This window comes from Aspergillus flavus, chromosome 1 (genome assembly GCF_009017415.1).
Source record: "Aspergillus flavus chromosome 1, complete sequence".
Lineage (NCBI taxonomy): Eukaryota > Fungi > Ascomycota > Eurotiomycetes > Eurotiales > Aspergillaceae > Aspergillus > Aspergillus flavus.
In genome coordinates, this window is record NC_092406.1 from 3,583,061 (window position 1) to 3,602,855 (window position 19,795).

General features: G+C 49.8%; 10 protein-coding genes across 10 annotated transcripts; 6 read left to right on the top strand and 4 right to left on the bottom strand.

Moving 5' to 3' along the window:
- Positions 1–32: 32 nt before the first annotated feature.
- On the bottom strand, positions 33–1,522 carry F9C07_1317 (vacuolar protein sorting-associated protein 4; the record flags this gene model as incomplete). The annotated part of the gene is made up of 4 exons (XM_041284046.1): positions 33–254; positions 313–763; positions 822–1,154; positions 1,224–1,522. The coding sequence occupies 4 exons, from the start codon at positions 1,520–1,522 to the stop codon at positions 33–35; spliced, it is 1,305 nt and encodes a 434-aa protein (XP_041140669.1).
- A 458-nt stretch (positions 1,523–1,980) lies between these two features.
- F9C07_1318 (putative prefoldin subunit 6) lies at positions 1,981–2,493 on the top strand (the record flags this gene model as incomplete). Its single annotated transcript, XM_041288278.2, has 3 exons — positions 1,981–2,041; positions 2,132–2,327; positions 2,403–2,493. The coding sequence occupies 3 exons, from the start codon at positions 1,981–1,983 to the stop codon at positions 2,491–2,493; spliced, it is 348 nt and encodes a 115-aa protein (XP_041140668.2).
- Positions 2,494–3,218: 725 nt separating this feature from the next.
- Positions 3,219–4,983, bottom strand: F9C07_1319 (phosphoglycerate mutase, 2,3-bisphosphoglycerate-independent; the record flags this gene model as incomplete). The annotated part of the gene is made up of 4 exons (XM_041288265.1): positions 3,219–3,429; positions 3,513–4,095; positions 4,152–4,889; positions 4,953–4,983. The coding sequence occupies 4 exons, from the start codon at positions 4,981–4,983 to the stop codon at positions 3,219–3,221; spliced, it is 1,563 nt and encodes a 520-aa protein (XP_041140667.1).
- A 423-nt stretch (positions 4,984–5,406) lies between these two features.
- On the top strand, positions 5,407–6,069 carry F9C07_1320 (RNA polymerase II transcription mediator complex subunit 9-domain-containing protein; the record flags this gene model as incomplete). Its single annotated transcript, XM_041284051.1, has 1 exon — positions 5,407–6,069. One exon carries the CDS (start codon positions 5,407–5,409, stop codon positions 6,067–6,069), a length of 663 nt encoding a protein of 220 aa, XP_041140666.1.
- Positions 6,070–7,269: 1,200 nt separating this feature from the next.
- Positions 7,270–8,861, top strand: F9C07_1321 (glycine/serine hydroxymethyltransferase; the record flags this gene model as incomplete). Its single annotated transcript, XM_041288277.1, has 4 exons — positions 7,270–7,305; positions 7,367–7,417; positions 7,474–7,838; positions 7,901–8,861. 4 exons carry the CDS (start codon positions 7,270–7,272, stop codon positions 8,859–8,861), a joined length of 1,413 nt encoding a protein of 470 aa, XP_041140665.1.
- A 598-nt stretch (positions 8,862–9,459) lies between these two features.
- On the bottom strand, positions 9,460–11,165 carry F9C07_1322 (putative prenylcysteine lyase; the record flags this gene model as incomplete). Its single annotated transcript, XM_041288264.2, has 2 exons — positions 9,460–10,967; positions 11,024–11,165. 2 exons carry the CDS (start codon positions 11,163–11,165, stop codon positions 9,460–9,462), a joined length of 1,650 nt encoding a protein of 549 aa, XP_041140664.2.
- A 244-nt stretch (positions 11,166–11,409) lies between these two features.
- F9C07_2279582 (programmed cell death protein 2) lies at positions 11,410–13,111 on the top strand. Its single transcript, XM_041288276.2, has 2 exons — positions 11,410–11,780; positions 11,845–13,111. The coding sequence occupies exons 1-2, from the start codon at positions 11,655–11,657 to the stop codon at positions 13,000–13,002; spliced, it is 1,284 nt and encodes a 427-aa protein (XP_041140663.1). The 5' UTR covers positions 11,410–11,654; the 3' UTR covers positions 13,003–13,111.
- F9C07_2279583 (putative eukaryotic translation initiation factor 3 subunit EifCk) lies at positions 13,112–14,698 on the bottom strand. Its single transcript, XM_041288262.2, has 2 exons — positions 14,406–14,698; positions 13,112–14,156 (listed from the first exon to the last, which is right to left on the bottom strand). The coding sequence occupies exons 1-2, from the start codon at positions 14,573–14,575 to the stop codon at positions 13,571–13,573; spliced, it is 756 nt and encodes a 251-aa protein (XP_041140662.2). The 5' UTR covers positions 14,576–14,698; the 3' UTR covers positions 13,112–13,570.
- Positions 14,699–18,852, top strand: F9C07_2279584 (glycosyl hydrolase). The gene is made up of 11 exons (XM_071510377.1): positions 14,699–15,241; positions 15,300–15,421; positions 15,474–15,620; positions 15,679–15,799; positions 15,849–16,364; positions 16,415–16,505; positions 16,560–17,101; positions 17,161–17,249; positions 17,297–17,367; positions 17,426–17,518; positions 17,584–18,852. The coding sequence occupies exons 1-11, from the start codon at positions 14,959–14,961 to the stop codon at positions 17,951–17,953; spliced, it is 2,445 nt and encodes an 814-aa protein (XP_071365831.1). The 5' UTR covers positions 14,699–14,958; the 3' UTR covers positions 17,954–18,852.
- Positions 18,853–18,984: 132 nt separating this feature from the next.
- Positions 18,985–19,417, top strand: F9C07_2102169 (uncharacterized protein; the record flags this gene model as incomplete). Its single annotated transcript, XM_041284043.1, has 2 exons — positions 18,985–18,987; positions 19,109–19,417. 2 exons carry the CDS (start codon positions 18,985–18,987, stop codon positions 19,415–19,417), a joined length of 312 nt encoding a protein of 103 aa, XP_041140660.1.
- Between the last annotated feature and the right edge of the window lie 378 nt (positions 19,418–19,795).

Sequence of the window (19,795 nt, forward strand, 5' to 3'; positions counted from 1 at the left end):
CAGGGATAGAGGGCAAGGGTTTGTTATTTGGCCTAAGCGCCTTCGCTGCCAAATTCCTTGGTCCACTCCGAGTTCCTCTGGAGGTCTTCTTGACTGACGGTGGGTCTAGAGTTGCGAACTGCTTTAATAAAGTCTTTCAGAACGAGCGGGGGCTCCAGCAGCTGATCTGCTTCCACGCTCGTCCATGTCATCTCCATTGCACCTGCATCTCCTGGAGAGCATGGTGTTACTTTCTCCTGTCCTTCAACCAAAACCTAGTGACGAGTTAGCCATCATTCAGTTCAACTTAGTGATAGATTAATGTGGTCTTACCTTCTTGTAATGCGTGGCCGTTTGGATTTTACGGATCGGTTGCATGAGTGCATCCTGAACGGCAATGCTAATATCGCTGCCGGAGTAGCCCTCGCTCATCTCCGCAAGTGTTCTGTAATCGGCTTGTGTCATCTCACACGGTGTCTGTCCGACAGCTAGCATGAACATTTTCACTCGTGCATTGATGTCGGGAAGGCTGATGTGGACTCTGCGCTGGAATCTGCGACGAATAGCCGCATCTAGTTGCCATGGGATATTCGTTGCGCCCAGGATTAGAACACCTCTCGAATCCTTTCCTACACCATCCATCTGGACCAGCAACTCCGTCTTGATACGGCGAGATGCCTCTGATTCTCCCTCTCCACGAGGACCACAGAGAGCATCCACTTCATCGATGAAGATAATTGCGGGCTTGTTCTCTCGGGCCATATTGAAGAGCTGCTTCACGAGCCTGTTATGAGTTAGAAAGTGCCCGAAACACATGCGCTGAGTCCGCCTAGAAACCGTACCTTTCACTCTCACCCATCCACTTGGATACTAGATCACTGCTACTGACACTGAAGAATGTACTGTTTGCTTCCGTCGCCACGGCTTTGGCAAGATATGACTTTCCGGTACCGGGAGGCCCATAGAGCAAGATACCCTTCCATGGCTGTCGTTTCCCCGTAAACAGATGAGGGAACTTAATAGGTAATATAACCGCTTCCTTCAATGCCTCCTTAGCGCTCTCGAGACCTGCTACATCCTCCCACTTCACGTTCGGCTTATCCGACAAGATCGCCCCAGCAAGGGCGCTGCGTAGCTTCTTCGAATCAGCGTCTTCGTTATCGTCTTCGTTCTTACTGAAACCACGCATATGTCAGCACCCAACACCGATATAGAAACAGGATTGAGACGACTGGGATACGTACTCGCCCTTCCCACTGCCTTGCGCCACCTTGCCGTTGGCGCCTACCGCACTTGGCTTTTTTCGACTTTCCGTTGCTTCAAGGTGGGTCTTGAGTTTCTCTGCGCGATCTAGATATTCGCCCGTTTTCGCGCGAATCATTTCCTTGGACTTGGGATTCTTCTCCCACTTCAGGGCGAGCATGAATAGCTCCAGTGCGGAGTAGTAGCCCTGATAAGCCTTCTCATACTCGCCCGAATTGTCGAGCTCGATGGCCTTCTTGACGGCATCAATCGCCCGCCCCAGGAAGTCCGTGTTACTCATGATTGTTCGGGGTTGTTCGTGCGTACTCCGGGTTTGCTAATGGAGCCCGTAGGGGGATCGTCTCGGTGTGTGGAGAGAGGGAGGAGGTCGAAGGCGGGGAATGAAATCGGTGATGCCTGAATGTGTTGGAATGCGGGAAACGGATGGTGGTAGGGTGCGAAACAGGACAGATAAAGACTAGACAAAAGCCGGACCCATTCGACTCCAGAGAATGGACCAAGAGGAGTACAAGTAGGTATCAATCGACCGAGTTCTTGGCGGGATGATTGGAGGGGAGAAATGGCAAAAGGCGGCCTTCAGTGATGTTTACCGTCCTGCACTTTCTGCCGTTTCCGCTCTTTATTTTGCCTGATGTCCCCGCCATGGAAACCATTAATTAAACCCACCAACTTATCGGCCACTACCACAATTGTCGAATAGCATATACTCCTTTGTATAATCTTCTCACAGTAATAACCATGGCGGACGCACAGAAGCAGATGCAGGCACTCTCAGACGAGTTCCAAAAATTACAGACTGGTATGTCAGGGAACCCTTGACCGGAACTCCCCCACTACGGTACCACTGCGACCACTATGCGCCCGATACTGACACGGCAATAATCCTTAGAATTGGATAGTTTAGTCGAAGCTCGCCAGAAGCTCGAGTCGCAGCAACAGGAAAATCAAGGAGTCCAGAAGGAGTTTAACTCATTGGATGACGATTCGAATATCTACAAGCTCATCGGGCCGGTCCTGTTGAAGCAAGATAAGAACGAAGCTCTGATGGCTGTCAATGGACGTCTTGAGTTTATTGAGAAGGAGATGTGCGTTGAAGAATTACGATCTTGAGATCTACTCTGGGAAGGCACCAGTTCAGGCTGTACTGACAGAGTGAGTAGTAAACGGATTGAGGGACAAATCAAGGAAAACCAAGACAAGAGCGACAAGATGCGAGCAGAGGTGAGGGGTATCTATGAAGATACCGACTAGGGCTATTTCTGATCCTTGTTCACAGATTCTTCAATATCAGAGCCAAATGCAACAGCAAGCGGCAGCTGCATCCGCCTCCGCTTGAGCATGAACACATACTTGACCCGTTTCACAAAATGGAGTCTTCAGCGCTTTCAGTTCAAAGCGCAGAAACAAGCCGGCACATTCGGGAGGGGGAGTTGGTGTGCTTGAGCGTGGCCCCATTTGCAGGTTTTGGGGTTAACAGGTCACCTCGCGCACCATGGCCGTGGACATTGACCAGGATGATGCTACACCGGTTAGGAACGGCTACTAACTGGGGCCAGGATTCTGCAAACTCAGTTGATTGATAATTTGCCAGATCGCAAGATGGACGTATTGTGAAATTGTTCAATGACTGTTTTGAGTTGGCGATGACGCAATTGTCATAATACGATATTCTCTACCACCCACATATACGGTTGGATGCTTTGCAGTAGCTGTACTGCTCTGCTGTCAGACCTTTCATTATTGCCCGGTCAATGTAGATTCTAGGGAGCCTTTGCGCCGCATAACGCAATGGATTGCTGCTTTACGACCCTTATGCGCTTTAAGAGGATAACATGAATTTATTTCCACAGCCTCTAAATTCTATTTATGCTACATCAAACTGTCAATCATTTGAACTCCATAACTTTCATGTATTCATAACCCGCTCAAATCGTCTCTAGATGATGCGTTAGGACGATCTATATATTAAAATATGTTTATGCCTTAACCAGGAGATTCTGTCCAGACATCTCCTCAGGCTGCTCGATGCCCATGGCAGCGAGAACGGTTGGTGCGACATCTCCAAGCACGCCGCCCTCCTTCTTGAGGCTCCAGCCCTCAGGGGCATTGGCCATGATGAAGGGAACCTTGTTGGTAGTGTGAGAAGTCTTGGGGGTACCCTTCTCGGTAAGCATTTCCTCGGCGTTTCTGGAAAAAAAAAAAGAAACAAAAAAGCGATCAGCCAAAGAATTTCGCCCCACGTATGATCTATAAGGATGGTGAACGCTTACCCATGATCCGCAGTGATGAAGAGCACATAGCCTTGCTTCTTGCAGGCTTCATAGATGACACCGATGGCCTTGTCGGTAGCAGCAACACCCTGAATGGCAGCTTCGTACTTACCAGTGTGGCCAACCATGTCAGGAGGAGCGAAGTTGTTCATGACGAACTCGAACTTGCCCTCAGCAATGCGGTCGGCCATCTTCTGACCGACGGCCTCAGCGCTCATCTTGGGGTCCAGGTCGTAGGTCGCAACCTTTGGGGATGGGATCATGTCGCGGACCTCGCCAGCGAACTGCTTCTCAATACCACCGTTGAAGAAGAAAGTGACGTGAGCGTACTTCTCAGTCTCGGCAACGTGACATTGCTGAACATCCTTCTTGCTGAGCCATTCAGCGAGCACGTTACCCATGTGCTGAGGGGGGAAAGCAACAGGGAATGTGTAGTCGGTCTTATACTGGGTCATAGTGGTAATGTGGATGTTCTTCGGGTAAGGGAAGTCGGGCTTAGGGCTGCGGTCGTAGTCACCGAGCAGTTGGGTGATTTCGCGAACACGGTCAGAGCGGTAGTTGAAGAAGAAAAGGGTGTCATCGTCTGTCAAATTTCATCAGCCATCAGCACACTGCGAAGCGTTGAATAGTCCATCATACCCTTGACCCGTCTCTCCTCGCCACCGACGATGATGGGCTTCAGGAACTCGTCGGTCTCATCCTTCTCGTAGCGCTCGTTGATGGTCTTAACAGGATCGGACGACTCCTCGCCCTCTCCCGAGACAATGCCCTTCATGGCAATTTCGACACGGTCCCAGCGCTTGTCGCGGTCCATGGCCCAGTAGCGTCCAACAACAGTGGCGATTTCACCAATGCCGATTTCCTTGGTCTGATCGAGAAGCTGCTGCATGTACTTGGTAGCGCTCTTGGGTTCGGTGTCACGTCCATCGCCGAAGAAGTGGATGAAAACCTTGGGAATCTCCATCTCCTTGGCAACCTTCAACAGGCCGATAAGGTGGGTGATGTTGGAGTGGACACCACCGTCGGAGACCAGGCCCAGGAGATGAAGACGGCCATTGCCTTCCTTGGCACGCTTGAAGGATGCAACGACGTTGTCTACCTTGTTCAACTCGCCCTTCTTGAGGGTTTGGTCGATACGAACACTGTCTTGCCAGACCACACGTCCCGCACCAATGTTCAGATGGCCGACTTCACTGTTACCCATGAGACCTTCCGGTAATCCGACAGCAAGCGACGAGGCATCGAGCTCGGAGTAGCCCTGGGCGGTCTTGGAATCGGCCTCGGCAAAACCGGACATGAAGGGAGTCTCCGCAGCGAGGATAGCATCACCATCCTTGCGGGAGTCGGGGCCGGCAACACCCCAGCCGTCGATGACGACTGGTAGACCGTGTTAGCGATTTGGTTTGGAAAGCCGGATGGCACTGCAGCGCAAAGACTTACCAAGAACAACTTTTTGGTCAACCTTGGCCATAATGAAACTGCGAGATAGTCAATTCCCGGACAAGGTTTAACTAATTTTGGGGGGGAATTGGGGAGAAGGAGAATCACTGACCAAAGGGAGGAGGTTAAATAAAAGTGAGAGTAAAAGAAGGAGGTGGTGGAGAAAAGGAGGGAGGAGAAGAAAAGAGGAAAATATAGGTTGACCGGTGAGAAGCAGTAGTATCGGGTGATTGAAATGGAGGGGGAGGGGTGTTCCGCCGGTGACGCTTTTAGGGTGAGTGTCAGTCAACTGGTCTGCTGGTGCGACGTCACTTCTCTTTAGTCAAAAGTCACGGGCGGCGACCGGTTGTTCTCGTCCGCTCTGCTTTACCCGTTCCGACTCTTCCCTAAACAATTACCCTGATCATAATTACCTTCGTCTTCGTTCGTCGCAAAGCCATTACCTGTCCCCGCAATGGCTTCTCGATCCCCAGCGGCGCTTACTCCACTGCCAAAATTATCGTCGGCTCCCCAGACGCCCATCGTTAGGGATACAACGGCTGCACCATCAACAGTGCCGCAACCAGTCCCCTTCCCTCCTCCACAAACGTTCGATATAATCCCACCATTGCATGGTCTGCTTCTCCGGCTGCTCTCACCACAGGCGAATACTGAAGGCGTATCAAACGACACACGAGCTGCCGAAGATCCAGCTGCAGCTACAGCTCCCACCGGTGCCACGTCCACCGCCGCAGTACAGTCTCAGCCTCACCCACAACAACAGCAACCGACTGCTGGGAATCAAAATAATGACGGCCATGGCGTAATGCCCACCGTTTCTTCCGCGGCACCAGGTAGCGCCTCCGCTGCGGCCGAAATAGCTGCGTTGAGTTCAAACGCGCCTCCACCGTTAGACATCAAAGACCTTCCTACCGAGGCCAGCTCCATCAAGATTCGTATACAGAAAGCACAAGCTGTGGTGGAGAGCCTGCCTGATGTGCACCGCTCAGTTGTGGAACAGGAGAAGGAGATCAAAGAACTTGAGCACAGAATCTCTAGACTGAAATCGGTCATCTCAGATTTTGGGAGAAGAGCCGACCCTGCGAAAACAGAGAAAACGGAGATGGGAGCAGCTTGACTGGAGGCTCCACCACGATACGAATGTCTGTTCCACGGCGGGTATTCCTATCGTAACGGTAACAGATTTGAACACACAGATTGCCTTTAATTTGCGATCAGTGAGAGGGAACATTGGATTCATCATGGAAGCACAACTTGGATTACAACTTGCGAGTCCTGACGATGGCTCCCAGTGCCATTCTGGATTGTAGACAAACACATCGGTTTGCTAAGATCTGGCTAAGCAAGGGATAGTAAAGCGTGCTAGATACCTTGGGGGCAATTGATGGACGCTATCTGCCATGAACCCTAATGGCGCTGCTACATGGAAGACCTTGTTACAGCTGCCTGGCCCCGATAACTTTAAGGAATTCAAATAAGAGGCCTGGTTCATCCTTCTTAGAGTGGCAAATGAAGGACATCAGAGAACGAAGAATTACAGCGACATGATGGCGAGTTCCGCCATATTGATAGTATATCTTGGAGGGTTGTGTCTGGCATGCGTTGGTCTTGTCGGGGAGGGGTGGTAGTGTGTCGTGCTCACCCCTCGGTGACTCCCACGGTCCTCGTCCCATGTAGGGGAACGATATGTATGCCACCTAATGATACACACAATCGACTTTTTATTTCGTCCTTCTTTTGTTTTTTTCATTCTAATTTAAGCGCTATTATTATTAGTAATTTAGAAAACGAGGAGAAGAACAAGCCCGATCTCCAACTGCGCAATATTCGTAAACTTCTCCAAACAAGAAGACTTGGTCTCCGTTCCGGATGGAGTATAGAAACGCTATCATCATGTGACTCATAGCTCTCCGTTAAGTTTTTCTTTTTTTTTTTTTTTTACTTTTTACTTTTTCCCCAAGGGAATGGACACTAATCCAAGTTGGTTAGAGGCCCCTCACGGTCCCGTCTCCGGGCGAATCAGTTTCCCGGTGAGGGGAGAAATGAGCTCCGATGTCGTTCCCGGAGGCCGACGTAGTACGAAAAAGAACTCCGTAAGATCCCTGATCGGAGTCTCTTTTTATTGGATATGATAAAATGCTAAAAAGGCGGGACATTCTTCCTGAGGCACCCAACACCCCACCTACCACGACCTGGTCTCCATTTTCTCTCTTCTGCTTCTCTTTCTTCTTCTTCTTCTCTTCCTTTCACACTCCAATTCTCTTTCTACCCATCTTTTTACCTAGTATTTTTTGCTATACTAGCATCATCTTCCACAATGGCCACCTACGCTCTGTCGCAGGCCCACCGGGACGTGAGTATTGATGCAGCTGAAATTTTTCGTGCCACAGTCACTGACTCACGAGGCAATGTAGCAAATGGAGAAGACTCTCGTTGAGTCTGATCCCGAAATTGCTCAGATCATGGTAAGTTTGATCTTATACAATCAAGATGGGTGTTGAACTAGTCTAACAGTTCGCAGGAAAAAGAGATTCAGCGTCAGCGTGAATCCATAGTCCTGATCGCTTCGGAGAACTTCACTTCTCACGCCGTTTTCGACGCCCTTGGTTCTCCCATGTCCAACAAGTACTCCGAGGGTTACCCCGGTGCCCGTTACTACGGTGGTAATCAGCACATCGATGCCATCGAGCTCACATGCCAGGCCCGTGCCCTGAAGGCCTTCAACCTCGACCCTGCCAAGTGGGGCGTCAACGTTCAGTGCCTGAGTGGCAGCCCTGCCAACTTGCAGGTCTACCAGGCTCTTATGCGCCCCCATGACCGTCTGATGGGTCTGGATCTTCCCCACGGAGGCCATCTGTCCCACGGTTATCAGACCCCCGCCAGAAAGTAGGTTTCACATTGTCTAGCGGTGGTTTCGTCTTCTCCGTTACTAACTCTAAACCGCTCAGGATCTCTGCTGTCTCTACTTACTTCGAGACTTTCCCCTACCGTGTCAACCTTGAGACTGGTATCATTGATTACGATGCCCTGGAGGCCAACGCTGAGCTCTACCGCCCCAAGTGTCTGGTTGCCGGTACCTCCGCCTACTGCCGCTTGATCGACTATGAGCGCATGCGCAAGATCGCTGACAAGGTCGGCGCTTACCTCATCGTTGATATGGCCCATATCTCCGGATTGATCGCCGCCGGTGTCATTCCTTCTCCCTTCGAGTACGCCGATGTTGTCACTACCACCACCCACAAGTCTCTTCGTGGCCCCCGTGGTGCCATGATCTTCTTCCGCAAGGGTGTGCGCAGCACTGACAAGACCGGAAAGGAGATTCTTTACGACCTTGAGGGTCCTATCAACTTCTCCGTTTTCCCTGGTCACCAGGGTGGTCCCCACAACCACACCATCACTGCCCTTGCTGTTGCTCTCAAGCAGGTTGACACTCCCGAGTTCAAGCAGTACCAGCAGCAGGTCCTGAACAACGCCAAGGCTCTGGAGAACGAGTTCAAGCAGCTGGGCCACAAGCTCGTCTCTGACGGCACTGACAGCCACATGGTCCTGGTCGACCTCCGTGCTCAGAAGTTGGACGGTGCTCGTGTTGAGGCTGTCCTGGAGCAGATCAACATTGCTTGCAACAAGAACTCCATCCCTGGTGACAAGTCTGCCCTTACCCCCTGTGGTATCCGTATCGGTGCTCCTGCCATGACCACCCGTGGTATGGGTGAGGAGGACTTCAAGCGCATCGCTCACTACATCGACAAGGCCATCAAGATCTGCAAGGATGTTCAGGGTGCGCTCCCCAAGGAGGCCAACAAGCTCAAGGACTTCAAGGCCAAGGTTGCCTCCGAGACCGTCTCGGACATCCTGGAGCTGCGCAAGGAGATTGCCGCCTGGGCTTCCACCTTCCCTCTCCCCGTTTAAATGTGATACCAAAATTTTCTGTGTTTCATTTGTTTAATCTTGCGAGTTCAACATCTTTGCGTCTAAAAAGGATTGGGTGTGCGTTACTAGGGGTTTATATCGGTCTGCTTTTTCAACCTTACGCGGGTCACGGGATATGAGTATGTGAACGAACAAAATAGCATTGGATGGCTTTTCAACACCTCTTCAACAGGACAAAAGTTCATGTCTACATTATCGGGCTGGATTTCCAGCTCTCAAATGGATATGCTTGCCATTCACGAACAGTATTAAATATACATTAATGAAATTTTTTCACGAAGTCATATTCAGATATATCCTAGAACTGTAATGCAAGTAATGAAGGTGCTCATGAGTTTAATAGAGGTTTCAAGGACAACCAGTCACCATCACTAGTACTTTTACGTTGGGGCTTTATCGCGATGTAAAGTTTGATTCATCTCTGGATGCTCAGCATTGTATGCACAAACCAGTCATGTCATCTTTCAACGTGCAATTGATGCCACAGATGTTTAGTAAAACCCGAATAATGGGCGCAGTAAAACACAGAAAAACACTATTAGGCCCGGTACAACGCTCGTCGATATTTTATCTCCATCTACAACTCAACCCGTTCCCCGGAGCCCACGACCGGGTCATCCTCTACAGTTCCCTCTTTCTGTTCTTGCCACGACTGGAACAGCAACGTGGCGACATTCTTACCCATCAGCGCGCTTGTTTCCATCGTAGAGATGAAGCTCTCGATCCCACCAGTGTACCAGATATTAGTGGACAAGAGTGTCTCTTCGAATGTGACACGTGGGTAGAGGAACGGGTAAGGATTCCAGATCTTCTCGTGATGCCAGCTGATATCCTGCTTGGAGAGATCGCTAATAGTCAAATTGTTGTTCTTTACAGGATCGGAAGGGCTCTCCAGACCCAAGATGCTTGTCACGAAGTCAGCTGATAGCCGCTCGGGTGAGAAGACCTTATAGACGTAGTGCTTCGACGGTTTCTCGTCTGGGGATACCGGGGGATGATCCACTGTTCGGAGGGTGCTGATGCTCCAGAAACCGGCTGGACCCACTCCTGCCTTTTCGGAGCCTAGATCCAGGCCGCTGGGGACGGTGGTGAGAATAGTTTCGGGGGTCTGGGCATTGGCCTCATGGATGTTGAAGAATTTAGGTGAGAGCTTATGTGGTGAAGAGAATAGGGTCACATGGAGTGTTACGAAAGGAACCTCATCTGGCTGTTTTTCCGCCGGAGGAGTGATTGAGAGCTCGGAATACTGCAAAGGACCAGCAATCACTACTTCGTCAAACACGAGCTTCTGCTCCTTGGAGTTGTTGGCCTTGTAAGTTAGAGTTAATGTGTTATCGGCATTACGTTGAATGGAGGTCACTGTATGGTTGAGTCGAACATCGGCTTGCGCGGCCTTCAGCATTCCATGGAAGATTTGCCAATTTCCACCCTTGATAGACACTGCTCCTTCTGTGGCCATGCACACCATGGTCTCAAGGCCATGTATGAGACCCAGGTTCTGCCCGTAGTTGACTCGTGTACTAGCTTGTATGATATCCCGAGAGAAGTCAGGAGATATCTTATTCTCCTTAAGAAAAACATCACCGGGAGTTGAAGTCGAGTCTAGCAAGCCCACTGCGGCGGCAGCGGCAGTTAGGGACCTAAAAGGAAACATAGGTTCTTCATAGAGCTTCAAGAATTTGTTGACTGTGCTTTTCATCAAGCTCTGGGTCCGAATGGGTGCCCAGCCGTAGCGCCAGAGCAGCTTAGGAATGTTCCACCAACTGTTATTCTGCAGCACGGAGACAAATTGCTTCCCATCCCAGACACCGATACTATCATCGGCTTGCTTAGGACGGGTTGCATCAGCGCTATCGACAAACAGACCGAGCTCTTTAGATGCGTTCATGAGGTTGTAGTTGACCTTGACGAAGATCGAAGCACCTAGCTCCACAGGATATGCCGGATGCTCTAGAACATTTACTGTTGTTGATCGACCGCCCACGTACGAATTGCGCTCGAAGACGGTGATGTTGACTAGAATTGGGGATGCATCTGCATATTTACGTAGAGAGTATGCAGTAGAGGCACCTCCTGCTCCAGCTCCTGTGAGCTTCATTAGCTTCTGATATACAAAAGTTAGCTAGAGCTTAAGTACTCACCGATTATCGCCACCCGCTTGGGGACAGTATCGGAGGCTTGAGTGAATGAATGCTCCTTGGCATCACTGAATGATATAAAACATAGTGCTATGACATAGTGTATGGCTAAGAGCCAGAATGAAGGTTTAACAAAGACACCCATGAGCAAATCAAAGGCACTGAACAGTGACGACTGTGTATTAGCGGCACCGCATCCAAGCTCTTAGACACGTGCACAACTGCACAATTCAATACTCAATAGACACCCTACACTGTTCTTCTGATGAGCTGAGGTTAAGATTATGATCTAAGGATAAGAAGAAAGATGGCAATTACAGACCAGAGAGATGGAGGATGATGAGACGTCAGACAACAAGGCACAGAGCAGGTGACGAATCACAGAGCGGTATGGGGGTTGATATCGACACTAATCCACAACCGGACTAGTGTATCGTGAACCCCGTATCGCTTATCGGCCTAATCTTTTTCTACGGTCTTTTTTTTTTCTCTGCTGGACTGATGAGGGGCCGATTGCTTTTATCTGTTGACCTTCTGTGCACACTTATTGTCGACTACTTATGAATCAATATAGTCAATTATTCTAGACCAGGTTTCTCCATAATCGTCTCGCCACCACATCAACCTCGCAACAATGGATCCTTATGACAGCGACTCGTCGGGGTTTGAAGATGAGGACCTCACGGAGACCAGTGTGCTTTTGGGATACGCTTCGGAAGAACTGTTAGATGATTCAATCAGTCACCTTGGAGGCTGGCCAGTATGCAGCCTTTTTATTCCCAATGGATATGCGAGCAAACAAATGCTGATCTTCTCGATTTCAGACATGGCTGGACGATTCTACCCCGCCGCCAGGCGAGTTCGCCAATTGCAAAGTTTGCAACAGTCCTATGGTCCTCCTACTCGAATTGCACGGTGACCTCCCCGAACACTTCCCGGATAATGAGCGACGACTGTATATCTTCGGCTGCCCCAGAAAACCCTGCAACCGCAAGCCCGGCAGTATCAGAGCCTTGCGCGCTACACGGAAGTTGAAGAGCCAGCCAGCGCCCAAGAAGGAGGAAAAGCAAGAGCCAGAAAAGGAGAAAGAAGAGGAAAAGAAGCAGACTGAGGCTCCCAAGCCGGATCTTGGAGCCAGTCTTTTCGGGGCGACCTCTCTCACTGGGAGCGTTTCTGCGAACCAGAACCCTTTCTCGACCAGTTCGTCCTCCGCACAAGCCAGCAACCCGTTTGCTGCCCCTCTCGCAGCCCCCCAACCGGCCAAACCAGCTGCCCCATCGAACCCGTCCGGAAATTCCCTTTCCGAATCCTTTGCAGACAAAGTTCGAGTTTCCTCCCCGCCCCCGACTATTAAGACACCCGAGGCCGCCGGCCCCGCTGCACCTTGGCCTCCGCAGTCCGACTTCCCCTCACCGTACAAACGGTACTATTTAGATGCGGAGTACGAGACCCTTTCTCGTCCCCCTACCCCGAAAATTCCCGATAATGTTGTCATCGATAACACCGAAGACGATGCTAATGGTGGTCCGGGCGCGGACCTCAAGGATGCCCTGGAGTCTGAACTGGACAAAGTCTTCATGAAATTTTCGACCCGTCTCGGACATAACCCTGAGCAGATTTTGCGATATGAATTCCGTGGCTCTCCCATTCTCTATTCGCACACCGATGCCGTCGGAAAACTTCTTTACGACCCCAAGAACCCTCCCTTGGGCGCTAAGGTGACTACTACTGGAGGTCCGAGCCGCATGCCACGCTGTGAATACTGTGGTAGCCAGCGTGTTTTCGAGCTGCAGCTCGTGCCTCACGCCATCAGCATGCTGGAGGATGGCCGTGAGGGGGTTGGACTGGGCCCCAAGGACGATGGCATGGAATGGGGAACCATCATTCTTGGTGTCTGCAGCAAGGACTGTGGCCCGGAGAAAATTGGGGTAGTCGGTTGGCGTGAGGAGTGGGCGGGAGTGCAGTGGGAAGAATCGAAATAAACGGACAGGCTCATGACTGATGTTCTATAATGCTTATGACCGCATAGACAAAATTGACTCAAGTTGCACAATTCATATCTTCTCGTGTATTCTATCAAGATGGGGTGGATTACGGAGCGTGGTTCACTCAGTTCTACAGTTAGACACATGATCTCCTACTTTAGTAAACAAAAAAGGCCCCAGTTACTGAGAAATCCTCAGTCATCTTTGTTCTATAGGATATCTTCTCGAATATAATGAAGTAAATATGGGAGAGAAAGAAAAGTTGTTTTTCACATAGACAACATCATGATGATGAGAAACATAAGTGATGTCAAGCAAACACGTAACGCCAAATGCGCCGGTCCTGACTTCCCAACCCTCCTCATGCAGGTCTATCCCCGTCATCATCATCTTGGGCTCCGAGCTCGTTTCGTGGGTCTGAAGCGGACATAATCCTTTTACGAGTCTTTTCAATCAAGGAAAGACGCGAAGCGAAGATCCGTATACAGGGTTGGATCTTCTAGGCATAATATTAGCAAGAAAAGGAAAGAGACACGGTGGGATTTTCGATGAGAGTAGAGTCCGCTCAGGCGGCCTGCTCAAATCCCCGTCTGATAACACGGCCGAACATCTCGACACCGACGCGCTCGCTCTTGACTTCGCTGCGAACCTCGTTCTCCTTGTTGGTGGGGACCTTGACAACGGTGCCGTTGGGGCCGGACTTGTCGACCTCCCAGCTGCAGACCTCGGCGACGAACTTCTCAAGAGCTTCGCGGCTCCTCAGGTCGAGCCATTGCTCGAGAACCTCGGCGTTGATCTCACGGAATGCCTTGCCAACCTCAACAGCGATGCGGATGCGGACGAGCTCCTCGAAGCCGGCGACATCGGCGGTCAGATCGGCGTAGAGATCGTCGGAGTTCAGGGTGGACCAGAACTGAGCGTACTGGGCAGACTCAAGAAGCGTGGAAAGGCGCGCAAGCTTCTGAACAGATTCAACGAAGTCGGAGGTCTGGGATGCGGCCTGGGCCTCGGCGTTGGAGGGGAAGGGCTGAGTGTGGGCGGGGAGCAGGGAGAGGCAAAGAGAGAAAGCAGGGGATGGGAAAACGGTAAGCGCCTTAGCAAGGATGTTGGTGACAGTCTCAGCCTGGAGAAGGTGGGGGTTGAATTGGTAGCTGCCCAGGAGGCGTTTAGGTTAGCGAGAACGATGAGAAAGTTTAGTAAACTCATTCAGCGACATTTGATGATTTTGAGGGCTTTATCAGAAGTATGTAATCCTCGACATCCCTCAATTTGAGGTGTCAGTTAATAGGAAACGTGATAATAATAAAATATCTCTCCATCATTGAAGCCGGTGTGATATTGCATATGCAGAGTCGAAGCTCTGGGAATAATTGCGTAAACGATCAAGCGCATGCACTCACAGCTTAAGCAATGCCAAGTTGGCATAGCAGTCGAATGTCCTGTCTTCGCATTGTTGTACAACGTAATCCTGGAAGATGGTGGTCGTCTCGGGGTTGTATCTGTCCAGACCGCTGAGGATGGCATCGATGTTGGCCGGCCGAGTCTCACACTTGTCGAAAGCGACACCCATTTTGACGATTTTTGGATTCCTTGAAAAGATCGTTTAGAAAGAAGTTACCCCGGATGGGAATTTCAGTGTGGACCTTAACGGAACGGGCGACAGCGAAGCGCGTGGTACTAATAGGACTGCGGGATGGCTTTTTTGGTGGGATTTTTCGATTGTGTCGATGTCGATGTGCGGGCACTCGGAGGGTCGGAGCCCCAGAACGGCATATTTCTCCGATTGGTATGTAGATCGAAGTATATCCAACCATATTGCTTGTTACTCCGCATTATAGGTAAACCCCGCTAGACACGTTATAAATACCTGTCCAGCAACCTTTGGAGAATGATCTCAGCCGCGAGTCCTTTTATCTCTTTGGATGGTGGAAAGCCAGCAAGTGAACGTGCACCATGCGACTTCTTATATCTTGCCCTACCCAGCCACTCGCCCCCTTGTTGCTGGGGTTGATGACGGCAGCAACAGCTCAATCCGTTGATTATTCTCAATATGTAAATCCTCTTATGGGCTCTGAAGGCCCCATGGCCGGGAAAGGCTACGGAGGTGGTGACATTTTTGTTGGTGGTGCTCGGCCATTTGGCGTAACCAAGGTTGGGATTGATACGACAGCTGCAAATTGGTCGATTGCAGTGCTTAACGGTGGCTGGACTCCTGATGGGAATGTTACTGCCATTAGTATGTGCCCCTAGCGTGGACTCGCGTATTCGCTCGCAAACACCTAACTTTTATGCAGGCATGATGCACGAGAGCGGGACTGGAGGCGCCCCAAAATATGGGATTATCCCACAGATGCCTCTCACCGACGTGGCTCCTCCAGTGAATATACTTGATAATCTCACATATAGCCAGCCGAGGGTACGGTTATGCTCTACTCATATCAATAACTCATAAGCTTACAGACGAGTAGGTCGGTCAAGATACCGCGAGTGTGGGTTATTTCAAAACCCAATTACAAAATGGCGTTCAAGTGGAATTATCAGCATCTCGCCACGCCGGAATAATGCAGTACTCTTTTCCAAAAGGCGAAAAGTATGTCTTAGTTGATGTGTCGCACGTACGACCTCCTTTTCCATAATGATTCATTTCTAGTGCGTAATCTTACTGCCTTATAGTACCTTCCTGGATCACCAAGTGACCCGAATGGCCAATACTATATCGGCGGAGAAGTTCAAGTCCATGAAGATGGCCGAGAATATAGTGGATATGGGACCTATATTGGTGGTTGGAATAATGGTCGGTTGTCTAATTGTCGCCCTCGAATCTATGCTGAACTAAGCGACAGGCGCCCCTTTCACTGTCTTCTTCTACGGAGAGTTTTCTGAAACCCCGGGATCGGCCACTACATTTACAGGTAGAAACACCGATCCAATAAGACAGTACCAGACCTTTTCGAATGGGGGAGTGAGCTATCCAATCTATGGTAACAAGCCAGATACGGCAAGCTCAGGACCTATGAATGACCGAGTAGGAGCACTTTTTAGCTGGGATGATGTGGAAGAGTCACAAATCCGCTCAAGGGTCGGCATCTCATTCATATCCACTGAGAAAGCTCGTTCTTATATTCAATCCGAAATACCCTCATGGGATCTCAACGACACGGTGAAGTCGGCAGTAGAAGAATGGAACCGAGACGTCTTTAGTAAAATAAGGGTGCCCCTTGATAGTACCACCAACCAGACACACGTGCGGCTACTATACAGCTCCCTCTACTTTATTCACTTGATGCCATCTGATAGAACAGGAGAGAACCCACTTTGGCATTCAGAGGAGCCCTTTTGGGATGATTTTTACACTCTTTGTATGTGTATTTCCTACTTAGGTTCTCTTTCTATGCTGACTTTTGCCTAGGGGACATCTTCCGGTGTACAATTAGCTTCTATCACATATTTCAGCCTTCTTACTACGAGTCAATGATCCGCGGCCTTATTGATATTTGGAGGTACGAGTTCTATTACATGAAGAGATTGAACTTGAGCCTAACTACTATTCACAGACACCAAGGCTTCCTACCAGATGGACGCTCCGGAAACTGGAATGGACTGGTTCAGGGAGGCTCGGATGCTGACAACATGTTAGCTGATGCATACGTAAAAGGCCTTCGTGGCGCAATCAACTGGACGGATGGCTATGCAGCATTGAAAACAGATGCTGAAGTTATTCCCTACAATACCTATGATCCCACAGACTTCTCCGCAAGCACGAAGGAAGGTCGCGGAGCCCTAGGAGACTGGATTGAGCTGGGATATGTCTCGCAAGACCGGAACACACGCTGTATCTCCAGGACTGTTGAGTATAGCCTCAATGACTTCGCGGTCAGTCAGGTTGCAGCGGGCGAGATGCCCAGTGATCGGGAGAAGTACCTCAATCGGTCTGCAGGGTGGCAGAAGATTTGGAATCCAGACGTGCAGAGCTTAAATTTCACAGGGTTTGTGGCACCGAAATTTTCCAATGGTACCTTCAACAGTAGTGGATACGATCCGTTATACTGCGATGAGTGCGAGTGGAAGTCCTATACTTATGAGGGTACACCATGGGGTGAGTTGCTGTTATTGTGCCTGGTCTAAAGGATGATCGCTAAGACCGGATTGCTTCAGAATATTCCTTTGTCATACCGCATGACATGGAGACACTGATTGAACTTATGGGCGGCACCGACACCTTCGAGTCCCGCCTGGACCTTATGGTAAGAGACCCGAAGGCACGCTTGACTCGCGCTTACACCATGAGTAGTTTAAACCGAACATGTCTGTTCAAGATTTGGGTCCCAATGGTGCCGGTATCACAACACTTATCAACATTGGGTATGTTAAGGTTGTAGCACCGAGAAGAAGCTGAGCTTAGTTAACCTTTCCGGCAAAGGAATGAGCCTGATTTCGCTACACCCTACCTTTATAACTATATCAACAAACAAGCCAAGAGTGTGCAGAGGTCCCGCAGTCTCGGATATCAATTGTAAGAAGGAGACCGAAAGATAATTTACTCCAGGCATGCGGTGCTAACTCGAACTTGTGTGTTAGTTTCAAAGATGCCCCATACGGTGTCCCAGGAAACAGTGATGCCGGAGCAATGAACTCATGGCTTCTATGGCAGATGCTTGGGATCCACCCAGTTGTCACGCAGCCCGTTTACTTGATTTCATCTCCATGGTTCCCCGACCTCAATATGACCATTAATGGAAATCAGACCCTGCGGATCACCGCGACAGGACTAGATCGGGGGTACTATGTGCAAAGCGTGAGGATAAATGGCCAGCCCTGGCAGAAGAATTGGTTTGAGCACCAAGATCTCATGGAACAAGGTGGTAGCATTGAGTTCGAACTTGGCCCTGAAATGAAGGCTTGGGAGACCGGCAGCGTACCTCCTTCGCCGGGACACACCACGATGTGAAAAAGCGAAGAGATTTCCCCGCGTGCTGAATTGAGATATAGTACCTATAAGGAGAATGCCGGTGCTAATAGGCTAAGGCACAAGGTAATCTAACGAGAAATATATGAGGGGAGACTACTAATAGTACGGTGGGGTGGTCGGATCGCCCTAATTCCGTATGGATTTCGTATTGACAATTTGATAACCATCGGCTGATGGCTCCCTTTATAATTGATTGATTTCTAGGATTCCATAACATACCTGTCCTATATATGCAGGCCTTGGGTAATTTATTGATACTAGCTTCGGTTTGTTCGCGTATTCTGCTATACAGCTTTTCAGTGAGCGAGCACCGTACGATTGGAGATCGGACGGCTTGTCATCAATTGAGGGAACACCCGATTGACGTAGTGATTAACAATAAGCTTAAGCCCACACGAAGTCAATCAGTCAGTGGTCAGAATTCGGCGATCGTCTCGAAGGATTCGCGAGCCTTGTTTGCCGAGATTGCGTCACTCCCGCGACTATCCAACATTTGATATTTCGGCAGCATCGGGGACAATGTCCATTGTGCCCACAAGGCTGCCAAACGACAAGGAGAAAGTAACCGAGGGATATTATAATCAGGACGTGGGGCAATCTACTACTGTAATAGTAGAACCTTCCGGGGTGTAATCAAGAGATGCGGGTCCAATCCTACTCCGATTTGCATCAAACGGCACATGGAAACAGGAGCGCCATCGCACGGATGGCATGCCTACTGCATGTGAACGAAAGATAAAAAAGAGCTAAGACGGCCCATTGTGTCTTCTTATTGGAGGGGATTCACGGATCCAAAAGTTCATGGCCTTGCTTTAGACGATGGAGATCGTCGCGGGATCTGTGACTCCGTAAGACGTTTGATTGACGTCAGTGGGTGAAAAATCCGCACGTCGAAGATTCTATGTGGAAAGTTCATATAACTTAGGTATTTCCGCTCGATGGCTATTGCTGCTGCCAGGCCCTTCAGACTCCATAATTGTTAAGAGTAAAATTGTTATCGGTCCACCATCATGGTAAGTTGCGAATGGAGCCCATGGAACCCTCCATGTCGGCCCGAATCCAGGAACCGTGGATAACCCAGCCTCTGATTATTCAATGCCAATAATATTAGTCCATGCTAACCTTCTTACTTAGGCTCCAACCTTGAATATACTCCAGGCCCGTCAAACCTCGTCTGATAACTGTCCGGATAGCATCTCGGGTGGGGGTATTGCTGGAATCGTCATTGGGTCGATCGCAGGCACGCTATTGCTTCTGTGGCTCTGGAGAATGTGCTCATTGCCCGGAGCCCAGGGCGGCGGAGAGCCCGATTATGGTTATAGCAGCTATGGTGGTGGAGGAACCGAGACTCGCCACCGGCATCGACGTCGACGAAGTCCAACATACTATGAGTATGTGGAGAAACCGAATGTGAGGAGACCAGCGAAGGTCTACCTCAGCTGAAATGAAATGGAGCACGTGGGATATATAAATATATTTATGGAAACAAGTCAATGCCCTGAAATGCCTTTCTGGGTTTGGCTTGGATGTCAGGTGCTATGGCCGTCATTAAACGTATTGAACGAACGGTACGACGTCACGATTCAGGAAATTACCAACATAAGATCTGCCTACTACTATGTACTTGTCAGGTCGGTATGGGGATAACGGAGATGAAAGCAACCACTACACGAACTTTTCTTATGAACAGACTTCACGTTTCAGTCTGAACCACACATGGGACGCGGTGGAACATCGTGCGAATATTGTATGACCCAAGGATATTTCTTCTTCTTATCAAGCGCAATGCAAGGGATGTTCATGAAAACCTTACATATATAA